The 14085-nt window shown below is 50.2% G+C and overlaps 1 protein-coding gene across 7 annotated transcripts in view; it reads left to right on the top strand.

Moving 5' to 3' along the window:
- The window catches only part of LOC125707088 (frizzled-3-like), a 28962-nt gene that overhangs the window by 10563 nt on the left and 4314 nt on the right, over positions 1–14085 (top strand). For 3 of the 7 annotated variants that reach the window (XR_007382178.1, XR_007382179.1, XM_048973984.1), the window contains 3 exons: positions 2715–2911; positions 3742–4759; positions 7416–8006. Coding sequence is in view for 1 of the 7 variants with exons in the window: in XM_048973984.1 (XP_048829941.1) it covers positions 2715–2911; positions 3742–4759; positions 7416–7571 (1371 nt within the window). In the remaining 6 variants the exon portion in view is untranslated. Of the gene's footprint in view, positions 1–2714; positions 2912–3741; positions 4760–7415; positions 8007–9826; positions 11234–11535; positions 11777–13508; positions 13956–14085 lie in introns of those variants that run through there. The other 4 variants (XR_007382176.1, XR_007382177.1, XR_007382174.1 and 1 more) reach the window with 4 other exon arrangements.

Here is a 14085-nt window from a genome sequence, read left to right on the forward strand (position 1 = left end):
ACCATCTGCTAGGCGTAGGCAGCATCTATATTCATAACTTCCAAAGATCGTTATGCGCTATATTTTTTTAAAGCAACACTAATAATAATTTGGTAATTTGGAATCTCTGAGATATAATACGACAAATGGGTGGTTAAAATTAAAAATACTGTTATATCCTATTATCTTGATAGTACCCGAGTCTGCATGTACGCCGCTCTTCGTGTCCGTGTAAATCCAATGTGGACCTTGAGCGCGCATCGCTATCAGCATATGGAGGTTTGCCAAACGTATACACTGTGAGAGTAGCTAAGGGGTCTAACGTTCAGATCATGTTTAGATAATGACTCCCGTCTGTCATCAGCTGAATGCAGGAGTTTCTTCCAAAAGAAGTATTTTAGAAGCAGCGGTAATCAGTCCTTTCATCTTGCAACCGCTTATTCTGAGGGGGGTGGGGGGGTTGCTTCTTATATCACAGATAGCATAAGGCAGAATACACCATGGATGGGATACAAGTCCATCAGAAAGACTCGAACCCCCAACTCTGGAGATGTGAGGCAGCAGAGCTACCCACGAAGGCATTGTGTTTCATTCATATTTAATCCTTTTTCATATATACATATAATCCTATGCACATTCGACCCTCGTTTATCACATTCGGGACTCTACCGCGATAAGTGAATTTCCGCGAAGTAGGATTCTTTATTTATAAATGGAATATTTTCGTAGTTAGAGCACAGAAAACCTGTTTACGACCTTCTAAATACGGTTATTTTTTTACATTATTAGACAGGAAATAACACCCTTTAGTCACCATTACTGTTATGATTGCTGGACATGGAAGCAGGATCGGGGAGACGAGGAACCAGGATCGAAGGGTTTATTTGGAGTCACTCCAAATGCAGGACACACGAACACTTAACATCAAAATGTCAATGACAGACCTGGGGTTACAACCTCTGACGTGGACTTAAATACATCGGAGGAATCAAACTGACAGGAAACAGCTGGTAACGATCGGGGCTGCACACGTGGTTAATAAGGGGGCGTGGCACACAAAGAGGATCGTATAGGTAGGTAATGACAATTACACTCGTATTACCAAATATATTAGACAAAATAAGAGAAAATAAGACATATTAGACTTTTAATTACATAGAGCAAAGATTCTTCCGATGCGTAGCGATGTATCATTTTCACTGTCTCGATCAACTTTTTAATGAATATACTAAAAACCGCGATAGAGTGAACCCGCGAAAGTCGAAGTGGCGAGGGACGACTGTATTTGTATTTTTTTGTTAGGACAAAAGTCCCACAATCCACACCAATTATCAATGATTTTCGAAGATTTTTGCAAGCTAGATTGTAGTGAGTTAGCAGTCCCATTGGTACCAGGGGCTACTCCGGGATTTTTTTTTATAAACCGGGTGCATACGACGGGTAGGATGATCAATAGCCAATGACATATTTTGAATTGATGAGTGACAGCTGACAGTGCACTCTGGGGTCCAATCAACTATCAGTAGGCTCCACCCCTGTATATGTCCCTGATTAGCGCTATTCCAGAGCTGATGCTCTTCAGGCCCGGGTCCTCCTCCATCTGAATATGGTGAGATGCCAGAATGCAGCAACCTTCACAGCGGTTTCTTAGCGATGCTGGTGCAACGTTAGCATATGGTCATGAATAATACCTGGGGCTGCTTCCGTTTAGCTCCGATCTCTTTCTACAGCACTAGCATCTCCGCCCCACCTTTGTAGGATGAACCCATCTGCTTGTACATTGCTTTGTAGCACGTAGATTAGGTCTGAACCATCCAAAGATGGTCTTGTTTGGCGATAACTTGAAAGTGTTTGTAATGCAGTTAGTTTATAAACACATTTAATTTGAGAATTATATACTGTGATATTAAGTGGAAACATTTCACTTGTGTTTTACCAAGTAGTTTTTCTGCCTAATCTTAAACATTGGTAAATTGAACCCTGCAATATTTACAATACGCGCTTTTGCTTTGAACGTTAATTCAGGGCCCTGTTGTGTATTTTTTGAGCCCTTAATCCCAGTTACTCCAGGAGATGTTAGCTGACTCCATGCTTTCCTCACTTTTCTGCCACTCAGCTAAATAAATAAAAACGTAAAGTGAATGGATAAGCATGTAGGCGTTGTTCTTTGGTTTAAAGCCGAGCCATAATTTCCTCTTGTCTTCTATAACAGTGAATGGAATAGTGCTTTCCTGAGAGATTTTTACAGTAACACTTAATGCACAACAAGCAGTACAATATACACTTTAAAACTCCCACCACAAAGGGAACAACCTTCCATTCCAAGTCAGGTGGTTCTTTGCCTTCACAGCCGGGTGTCTGCATATGTTAAATTGTCTTGGGTTGCATTAACCCGCTTACACCATGGTTACCACACATTTAGCTTTCACATTTGCACCTAAAGACATTATTTCATGTTCATGAGCAGAAAATGCATTTATTAAGAGAACGGCCTTCTCCAGCCAAATGGTTAAACATTTCCGTTTTGGTTCCACTAATTTTAAATAGTGTCCTACTTCTGGTAGAAGGACAGAGAGTTAGAATTAAAGATCATAATCATACATTGGTTTACTGCTGTCGTTTGATCGCAGTTACAGAAAATGAATCGGCACCATTCTGACCAATCAGATTAGGTCATTTACCGCCGAGAGACCTTCCCCTCCCAAATGCCAACTCTGTCCTCGGTCTCCATGCAGCCCTTCCACCCCATGGTGAACCTGCAGTGCTCCCCGGACCTGAGGTCCTTCCTGTGTGCCCTTCACGCCCCGGTGTGCATGGAGTACGGCCGTGTGTCACTGCCCTGCCGCAGCCTCTGTGTCCACGCCCGCCGCGACTGCCTGAAGCTGATGGAGATGTTTGGCGTTCCCTGGCCAGAGGAGATGGACTGCAGCAGGTCAGCCTGGTTGACTCATTTTCTACTTCCTCCTTCCCAAACATCTCTAATGGCACTTTTAAAATATTATTATTCCATGCATTTTCCTTAATCAATTCAGGGGTGTGGTGAGTAGCATAATTACGTTATAAAATATATTAATCAGACAGCTGTGTCAGCTACGTACTGGCAGGTAAGCACGACAACTGGGGAAAGTAAAAACTGGCTCAAAATGGATTCAGATTCAATTTCAATTTCTCTGTCCGAAATGTCACGTTTACATTTTTTTTTCTCACAAAAAGTAAGGATATTGTTTGCTCTTTTTTTTTGAAAACCTATGGCTAATCGTTATTTTTTCCGGACTATATCTCAAAAAATAATGTTAAAGATAATGACTAAGTTGAACTTTATCCCCTGGTGGGTAATTTGTTTTACAGCCAGCAACACTTTAATAGACAGACAACAGAGAACATTTTTACAATAAAAAACAATTAAAGATCACATTGATTTAACAAACTAATGACACTTGGAATAAAAGATTTTTTAAACCTATTTGTCCTACAGTTTAGTAATTTATATCTCCGGCCAGATGGAAGCAGCATGAAGTCCCTCGATAAGGGATGGCTTGGGTCGCACACAATGGACCGGGCCTTTTCCAAAGTCCAGTGGTTTGTCTTTATTTGGTATTGCAATAAAACATTTTGATCTAACATGGGCTATATCAATTTTTTTCCCTGCCAGTACCTACAACAAGGAAGTGTGGAATATCATGATAAAGCGTATAGAAAGGTGTAGAAACACTATGTCCTAGATATGTTATCACAATGACCCTAACTGCCTCTCCTCTCCAGGTTCCCTGACTGCGACGAATCATACCCGCGGCCCGTGGACCTTCTCGCCAGCACCGAGCCCACGGACCAGTCGTCCATGTCCGTGCAGCGCGATTACGGCTTCTGGTGCCCCCGTGAACTGAAGATGGAGCCAGAGTTGAGCTACTCCTTCTTGGGGGTGCGCGACTGCTCGCCGCCCTGCCCCAACATGTACTTCCGGCGTGAGGAGCTCAAGTTCGCCCGCTACTTCATTGGTGTCGTCTCCATCTTCTGCCTGTCTGCCACCCTCTTCACCTTCCTCACCTTCCTCATCGACGTCACCCGCTTCCGCTACCCGGAGAGGCCCATCATCTTCTACGCCGTGTGCTACATGATGGTGTCGTTGGCGTTCTTCCTGGGTTTCTTGCTGGAGGATCGAGTGGCCTGCAATGCCGCCAGCCCCGGGCAGTACCGGGCCTCCACCGTCACCCAGGGCTCGCACAACAAGGCCTGCACACTTCTCTTCATGGTGCTCTACTTTTTCACCATGGCCGGCAGTGTCTGGTGGGTCATCCTCACCATCACCTGGTTCCTGGCTGCCGTGCCCAAGTGGGGCAGCGAGGCCATCGAGAAGAAGGCCCTCCTCTTCCACGCCTGCGCCTGGGGCATTCCGGGCACACTCACCGTGACCCTGACCGCCATGAACAAGATCGAGGGCGACAACGTGAGCGGCGTGTGCTTCGTGGGCCTCTACGACGTGGCGGCCCTGCGCTGGTTCGTGTTGGCGCCCCTTTGCATTGACGTGCTGCTGGGCATGGTGCTGCTCCTGGCCGGCATCGTGGCACTGAATCGCGTGCGCATGGAGATCCCGCTGGAGAAGGAGAACCAGGACAAGCTGGTCAAGTTCATGATCCGCATTGGCGTCTTCTCCGTGCTCTACCTGGTGCCCTTGCTGGTTGTCATCGGCTGCTACTTCTATGAGCAAAGCTACCGGGCCGTGTGGGAGACCACCTGGGTGATGGAGCGCTGCCGCGAGTACCACATCCCCTGCCCCTACCAGGTACCGCCCCCCTACAGGCGTACTTCTCGCCTCACTCGTCTTTGTCTTTCTGTGCTCTTAAAAAAATCATTAGCATGTTGAGTGTGACATTTCTGTTTGGCATCTGCTTGTTTCTACCCAAAGAATATCTCGCAAATAGTGAGTCTCATCTGTTCACAGTCACTCTCACCAGTGAGGGCCACCTTGCCTTGGATTGGGGTCCACATTGCTTTCCAGCTTCCACTTTCTCATGCTGCCCATCCATCTTCCTTTCTGTTTATCCAGCCCAGGTGACAGTGACACGTTGCTGTGTTTTCCTTTAGCTGTTTTTCATATCCTCTTAGCCTGAAGGCAAGTCAAGGGATGTTTCCTACAGAGGGTGGTACCTGTCATCAGAAGGGCGTCAGTTCGAATCCCATGGTGGCAGAGTTATTTCAACATGAGCGAGACCCTTAATCCCCAGTTGCTTCTGTGACCGCCTGACCCTGCTTTCAGTTCGCTTTGGATAAATGTGCCTGTTAAATAAGTAAATCAGAGACCCTCACACACGACACGACGTGTTATTGGGTTCGCGGAGTGGATAAGCGTTTCATTTGTGAATGTTGACAATGACGTCATAGTGACTGATAAGATGGGTTTGGTCACAAGTGATTTAATCACATCTGCTGCTATCAGAGCAGCTCCATCAGCAGCTTCCCTTGGTCTGCGTGACTGTACTGCGCTCGTCTACCAGGGCTGTAGAGCCCTGGGACGAGGGGGGGGGGGGGGTAAGGCGGGAACTGCAGTGTTCATGTTTACCAGAAAGAAGATCAGCAGTGAGATGTGGAGTCTCGGTCTGGAAACTGACAAACAAACGTACAGACAGGCGACTGATTGCACAACTTTGTCACGTTCTGAGGAGGGAACTGACTTATCAGCCAGAACAGATTCTATCCACTTTTCTGCATTCTAACTGCTTTCTTAAATAATATATTTTTAGAAAAGAAATAGTTCTTTGGTTTTTAATACTTTTGTGTTTCTGACCGTATCCAATAGAAAGACTTTGGAGATCAAGCACTTGGAATGACCCCTGCTTGCGATTATCATTGAATGGACTTGCAGAAGTTTGCCTTTGAACAAAAGAGAGTTTTTTTTTTAAGTAAATTAATAAGTAAGTCTTTTTTCTGTAGGGACTACATGTTCCCTGCTGTGTATAAGTCCGACCCTTGCTGAGTGTCTGGAGTTTGCATGGTCTCCGAGTGTTGTGCGGGTTCCTCGGGTTTCTCCCACAATCCAAAGACATTAAGTTCAGCTAATCGGCGTCTCTAGCGTGATTGTGTGACTGTGTGTGTGACCTCTGCAGTGCACTGGCATCCCATGCAGTGTGTGCTGTAGCCTTGCATCCCACGGTATCTGGGAAGGTCTTCGAGGCCCCTGCTACCCTGACTGGGTTTAGGGAGTATGGATGCTTTTAATTTTGTTACTTCAACAAGAATCTTTCATGTAATGCATGAAGTCTACACATTTTTCGAAATGCGCCGAGTCGCGTCTTTTGCAGAAGTTGTTGTTGTGATCCTGCATGAAATTGACTAATAAGCACTGGCACTGTGCCAGTCCTTTTCTTTTGTTACTAGGCAACAGCACAGTCACATCCATGTTTGCTCTGTATGGCCTAATTCACATTTAAGCTTTTCATATTGAAACAAATTCACGAAACTAAACATGATGGCACGTCATAAAGCTGAAATCCAATTAACCGTAAACAAACACTGAGGCTGATAGGCGATTGCGAAATCTGCATCTGATTGGCTGGAAACTAAACCTGGGACTGAACATATACGCCTACACCGAATGAACGACTGAGAGTCTCTCATTCGCCACTCACTCACCAACTCAGTGACTCCTTTGGGTCTCTCGTTCTCCTTCTGAATGAATTGGTGAGTGAGTGGCTGAGCAAGAGACTCGGACTCCCTCTCGGTCATATCCGAATGAGAGAGCCATACTTTGGTGACTGAAGTACACTATCTACTGGTGTAGTACATAGCCTATGTGTGTGGCAACGTCCTGTATGTTGCAGTTTGTAATGATTTAACCACGATACATTAGAGTTTGGACTCTTTAGGTGAACTGAATCAAACGTGCTGTGTCCCAGAGTCATTTTGTCCATCCTTAATTGTTCGTAATAACGAACGTACACGATGCTTATTTGATCCTCGTTAAAACACTGTGCAGTTTTAGTGGCTCGTCAGTTCGAGGTGCAGTACGGCACCGTCTGTAGTTACGTTTTTTCATAAACATAATATTATTATTATGTACATACTGTACTATTGTTGTTTCCAACTTACCTACAAATTAAACTTAAAGATAGATTTGGCACTTCTGTTCATAACCTGGGGACTGTGTGCTCAGTTGTGCTTGGTCGGTGGCCAATAGCAAAATATTTTGGCATTGATGTATTTTAAGATTTTTAACTATTTTGATTGTGCATACAGCACATAGAGCACAGATGAACATAAATATATGGTGCACATTAATTTAAATTTTTTAAAGTACATTGGACAAAAAAGGAATATCCTTAAAAACAGAATATTAAAATGTAAATGAATGTCTGAATAGAAACTTTCAAAAGCATGGACTGCACATCCCATCATGCAACTACCCATCCCATCATGCACTTCTCTCTGCCACCCTGGGACAGGTGGAGCAGACCAGCAGGCCGGACCTGGTGCTCTTCCTCATGAAGTACCTCATGACACTGGTGGTGGGTATCCCTTCGGTCTTCTGGGTGGGCAGCAAGAAGACCTGCTTTGAGTGGGCCAGCTTCTTCCATGGCCGCAGGAAGCACAAAGAGTGAGTCACCCTGTCGTCCTCGCGTGTCGTCACCGCGGCCTCCCATGACACTACTCAATGGGTTTGGGGTCTTTGCCTGTACTCTGAAGGTCGCCAGTTCGAATCCCAGGGTCAATAAAGTGATTCCACCATTGGGAGAGATGTTACCTGGTACATTAGGCAGATCTTAATTTGGCTCCGCTTCGGATGTCATAAGCGAGGGGGGGGCATATTCCTTGAGTCCTGAGTCCTAAGGCCGCATTATTAAGGCTCTGCCGGTCGACGCGACAGCAAAGACAGAAACCGCCCCGAGAGAGGTTCGAAGCTGCGATCTGCTGATCGCAAGAATGACGACGGGACGGACGCCCTGCGGGTAGTGCCACCCATCCATCCCCGACCCACCGTCCCATTAAGGCTCTGCCGGTCGAATCGACAGCAAAGAGAAACAGCACTGAGTGAGGTTCGAAGCTGCGATCTGCCGATCGCAAGAATGATGACGGGACGGACGCCCTGCGGGTAGTGCCACCCATCCATCCCCGACCAACTGTACCTTTTCGGCCGTGTTATAAGGCTCTGCCGGTCGAATCGACAGCAAAGAGAAACAGCACTAAGCTGCGTGTTTGAGAGTCAAAATAACGAAAACACCAATGTCAAACGGGAGTGGTAAGTGGCTCAGTGGGCAAAGTCGCTGTGCTTGTGATTGGAAAGTTGAGGTTGGTGGTTCAAGTCCGCCCTCAGCAGGATGGTTACCGGGTGGGTCTTTGAATGCACTGAGTGACCCTGGAGAGTGTGTGTGTGTGTGTGTGTGTGTGTGTGTGTGTGTGTGTGTGTGTGTGAGAGAGAGAGAGAGCAGGATCATTCAGTGTGCTTGAGGTCCTGCCCTGTAACTATTCTGCTGAGGGCAGGCTTGAGCACACTGACCTGATCATAAGCACAGAGATTAGCCACTCACCACCCCTTTTTTTTTTTTTAAGAAAAAAAAATTGCAAATAATTTCTGTATTACCCATCTCTGTGTGTTACTCTGTTTCTATGGCCCTTCCCCTAGGGTCTGCGCTGTGACTATTCTGCCGAGGCTGGGCTTGAACCGGCAACCTTCATATCATAGATAAAGAGGCTTAGCCTGCAGCGCCACTTGCCTTCCCTGCTTGTGTGCTGTTTTTCGTATATGTATTTTTTGTGTGTCGACGCGACAGCGAAGAAAGAAACTTCACTAAGCGAGGTTCGAAGCTGCGATCTGCCGATCGCAAGAATGATGACGGGACGGACGCCCTGCGGGTAGTGCCACCCATCCATCCCCGACCCACCGTCCCATTAAGGCCGCATTATTAAGGCTCAGCAAAGAAAAACAGCCCCGAGAGAGGTTCGAAGCTGCGATCTGCCGATCGCAAGAATGATGACGGGACGGTCGCCCTGCGGGTAGTGCCACCCATCCATCCCCGACCCACCGTCCCATTTAGGCCGCATTATATAAAGGCTCTGCCAGTCGACGCGACAGCAAAGACAGAAACAGCCCCGAGAGAGGTTCGAAGCTGCGATCTGCCGATCGCAAGAATGATGACGGGACGGTCGCCCTGCGGGTAGTGCCACCCATCCATCCCCGACCCACCGTCCCATTTAGGCCGCATTATATAAAGGCTCTGCCGGTCGACGCGACAGCAAAGACAGAAACAGCCCCGAGAGAGGTTCGAAGCTGCGATCTGCCGATCGCAAGAATGATGACGGGACGGTCGCCCTGCGGGTAGTGCCACCCATCCATCCCTGACCCATTTATTCCGCATTATATAAAGGCTCAGCAAAGAAACAGCCCCGAGAGAGGTTCGAAGCTGCGATCTGCCGATCGCAAGAATGATGACGGGACGGTCGCCCTGCGGGTAGTGCCACCCATCCATCCCCGACCCACCGTCCCATTTAGGCCGCATTATATAAAGGCTCTGCCGGTCGACGCGACAGCAAAGACAGAAACAGCCCCGAGAGAGGTTCGAAGCTGCGATCTGCCGATCGCAAGAATGATGACGGGACGGTCGCCCTGCGGGTAGTGCCACCCATCCATCCCCGACCCACCGTCCCATTAAGGCCGCATTATTAAGGCTCAGCAAAGAAAAACAGCCCCGAGAGAGGTTCGAAGCTGCGATCTGCCGATCGCAAGAATGATAACGGGACGGACGCCCTGCGGGTAGTGCCACCCATCCATCCCCGACCCACCGTCCCATTTAGGCCGCATTAGATAAAGGCTCTGCCGGTCGACGCGACAGCAAAGACAGAAACAGCCCCGAGAGAGGTTCGAAGCTGCGATCTGCCGATCGCAAGAATGATGACGGGACGGACGCCCTGCGGGTAGTGCCACCCATCCATCCCCGACCCACCGTCCCATTTAGGCCGCATTATATAAAGGCTCTGCCGGTCGACGCGACAGCAAAGACAGAAACAGCCCCGAGAGAGGTTCGAAGCTGCGATCTGCCGATCGCAAGAATGATGACGGGACGGACGCCCTGCGGGTAGTGCCACCCATCCATCCCCGACCCATTAAGGCCGCATTATATAAAGGCTCTGCCGGTCGACGCGACAGCAAAGACAGAAACAGCCCGGAGAGAGGTTCGAAGCTGCGATCTGCCGATCGCAAGAATGATGACGGGACGGGCGCCCTGCGGGTAGTGCCACCCATCCATCCCCGACCAACTGTCCCTTTTCGGCCGTGTTATAAGGCTCTGCCGGTCGAATCGACAGCAAAGAGAAACAGCACTAAGCTGCGTGTTTGAGAGTCAAAATAACGAAAAGATCAATGTCAAACGGGAGTGGTAAGTGGCTCAGTGGGCAAAGTCGCTGTGCTTGTGATTGGAAAGTTGAGGTTGGTGGTTCAAGTCCGCCCTCAGCAGGATGGTTACCGGGTGGGTCTTTGAATGCACTGAGTGACCCTGGAGAGAGTGTGTGTGTGTGTGTGTGTGTGTGTGTGTGTGTGTGTGTGTGTGTGTGTATGTGAGTGTGTGTGAGAGAGAGAGAGCAGGATCATTCAGTGTGCTTGAGGTCCTGCCCTGTAACTATTCTGCTGAGGGCAGGCTTGAGCACACTGACCTGATCATAAGCACAGAGATTAGCCACTCACCACCCCTTTTTTTTTTTTTAAGAAAAAAAAATTGCAAATAACTTCTGTACCACCCATCTCCGTGTGTTACTCTGTTTCTATGGCCCTTCCCCTAGGGTCTGCGCTGTGACTATTCTGCCGAGGCTGGGCTTGAACCGGCAACCTTCAGATCATAGATAAAGAGGCTTAGCCTGCAGCGCCACTTGCCTTCCCTGCTTGTGGGCTGTTTTTCGTATATGTATTTTTTGTGTGTCGACGCGACAGCGAAGAAAGAAACTTCACTAAGCGAGGTTCGAAGCTGCGATCTGCCGATCGCAAGAATGATGACGGGACGGACGCTCTGTGGGTAGTGCCACCCAACCAACCAACCCCAACCCACTGTCCCTTGTAGGCCGCGTTATAAGGCTCTGCCGGTTGAATCGACAGCAAAGAGAAACAGCACTGAGTGAGGTTCGAAGCTGCGATCTGCCGATCGCAAGAATGATGACGGGACGGACGCTATGTGGGTAGTGCCACCCAACCAACCCCGACCAACTGTCCCTTTTAGGCCGTGTTATAAGGCTCTGCCAGTCGAATCGACAGCAAAGAGAAACAGCACTGAGTGAGGTTCGAAGCTGCGATCTGCCGATCGCAAGAATGATGACGGGACGGACGCCCTGCGGGTAGTGCCACCCATCCATCCCTGACCCACCGTCCCATTAAGGCCGCATTATTTAGGCTCAGCAAAGAAAAACAGCCCCGAGAGAGGTTCGAAGCTGCGATCTGCCGATCGCAAGAATGATGACGGGACGGTCGCCCTGCGGGTAGTGCCACCCATCCATCCCCGACCCACCGTCCCATTTAGGCCACATTATATAAAGGCTCTGCCGGTCGACGCGACAGCAAAGACAGAAACAGCCCCGAGAGAGGTTCGAAGCTGCGATCTGCCGATCGCAAGAATGATGACGGGACGGACGCCCTGCGGGTAGTGCCACCCATCCATCCCTGACCCACCGTCCCATTAAGGCCGCATTATTTAGGCTCAGCAAAGAAAAACAGCCCCGAGAGAGGTTCGAAGCTGCGATCTGCCGATCGCAAGAATGATGACGGGACGGTCGCCCTGCGGGTAGTGCCACCCATCCATCCCCGACCCACCGTCCCATTTAGGCCGCATTATATAAAGGCTCTGCCGGTCGACGCGACAGCAAAGACAGAAACAGCCCCGAGAGAGGTTCGAAGCTGCGATCTGCCGATCGCAAGAATGATGACGGGACGGACGCCCTGCGGGTAGTGCCACCCATCCATCCCCGACCCACCGTCCCATTAAGGCCGCATTATTAAGGCTCAGCAAAGAAAAACAGCCCCGAGAGAGGTTCGAAGCTGCGATCTGCCGATCGCAAGAATGATGACGGGACGGTCGCCCTGCGGGTAGTGCCACCCATCCATCCCCGACCCACCGTCCCATTAAGGCCGCATTATATAAAGGCTCAGCAAAGAAACAGCCCCGAGAGAGGTTCGAGGCTGCGATCTGCCGATCGCAAGAATGATGACGGGACGGTCGCCCTGCGGGTAGTGCCACCCATCCATCCCGGACCCACCGTCCTATTTAGGCCGCATTATATAAAGGCTCTGCCGGTCGACGCGACAGCAAAGACAGAAACAGCCCCGAGAGAGGTTCGAAGCTGCGATCTGCCGATCGCAAGAATGATGACGGGACGGACGCCCTGCGGGTAGTGCCACCCATCCATCCCTGATCCACCGTCCCATTAAGGCCGCATTATTAAGGCTCAGCAAAGAAAAACAGCCCCGAGAGAGGTTCGAAGCTGCGATCTGCCGATCGCAAGAATGATGACGGGACGGTCGCCCTGCGGGTAGTGCCACCCATCCATCCCCGACCCACCGTCCCTTTTAGGCCGCATTATATAAAGGCTCAGCAAAGAAACAGCCCCGAGAGAGGTTCGAAGCTGCGATCTGCCGATCGCAAGAATGATGAAGGGACGGTCGCCCTGCGGGTAGTGCCACCCATCCATCCCCGACCCACCGTCCCTTTTAGGCCGCATTATATAAGGGCTCTGCCGGTCGACGCGACAGCAAAGACAGAAACAGCCCCGAGAGAGGTTCGAAGCTGCGATCTGCCGATCGCAAGAATGATGACGGGACGGACGCCCTGCGGGTAGTGCCACCCATCCATCCCCGACCCACCGTCCCATTTAGGCCGCATTATATAAAGGCTCTGCCGGTCGACGCGACAGCAAAGACAGAAACAGCCCCGAGAGAGGTTCGAAGCTGCGATCTGCCGATCGCAAGAATGATGACGGGACGGACGCCCTGCGGGTAGTGCCACCCATCCATCCCCGACCCACCGTCCCATTTAGGCCGCATTATATAAAGGCTCTGCCGGTCGACGCGACAGCAAAGACAGAAACAGCCCCGAGAGAGGTTCGAAGATGCGATCTGCCGATCGCAAGAATGATGACGGGACGGTCGCCCTGCGGGTAGTGCCACCCATCCATCCCCGACCCACCGTCCCATTTAGGCCGCATTATATAAAGGCTCTGCCGGTCGACGCGACAGCAAAGACAGAAACAGCCCCGAGAGAGGTTCGAAGCTGCGATCTGCCGATCGCAAGAATGATGACGGGACGGTCGCCCTGCGGGTAGTGCCACCCATCCATCCCCGACCCACCGTCCCTTTTAGGCCGCATTATATAAAGGCTCTGCCGGTCGACGCGACAGCAAAGACAGAAACAGCCCCGAGAGAGGTTCGAAGCTGCGATCTGCCGATCGCAAGAATGATGACGGGACGGTCGCCCTGCGGGTAGTGCCACCCATCCATCCCTGATCCACCGTCCCATTAAGGCCGCATTATTAAGGCTCAGCAAAGAAAAACAGCCCCGAGAGAGGTTCGAAGCTGCGATCTGCCGATCGCAAGAATGATGACGGGACGGACGCTATGTGGGTAGTGCCACCCAACCAACCCCGACCAACTGTCCCTTTTAGGCCGTGTTATAAGGCTCTGCCAGTCGAATCGACAGCAAAGAGAAACAGCACTGAGTGAGGTTCGAAGCTGCGATCTGCCGATCGCAAGAATGATGACGGGACGGACGCCCTGCGGGTAGTGCCACCCATCCATCCCTGACCCACCGTCCCATTAAGGCCGCATTATTAAGGCTCAGCAAAGAAAAACAGCCCCGAGAGAGGTTCGAAGCTGCGATCTGCCGATCGCAAGAATGATGACGGGACGGTCGCCCTGCGGGTAGTGCCACCCATCCATCCCCAACCCACTGTCCCATTTAGGCCACATTATATAAAGGCTCTGCCGGTCGACGCGACAGCAAAGACAGAAACAGCCCCGAGAGAGGTTCGAAGCTGCGATCTGCCGATCGCAAGAATGATGACGGGACGGACGCCCTGCGGGTAGTGCCACCCATCCATCCCCGACCCACCGTCCCATTAAGGCCGCATTATTAAGGCTCAGCA

Source organism: Brienomyrus brachyistius, chromosome 14 (assembly GCF_023856365.1).
Source record: "Brienomyrus brachyistius isolate T26 chromosome 14, BBRACH_0.4, whole genome shotgun sequence".
NCBI classification, from domain to species: Eukaryota; Metazoa; Chordata; class Actinopteri; order Osteoglossiformes; family Mormyridae; genus Brienomyrus; species Brienomyrus brachyistius.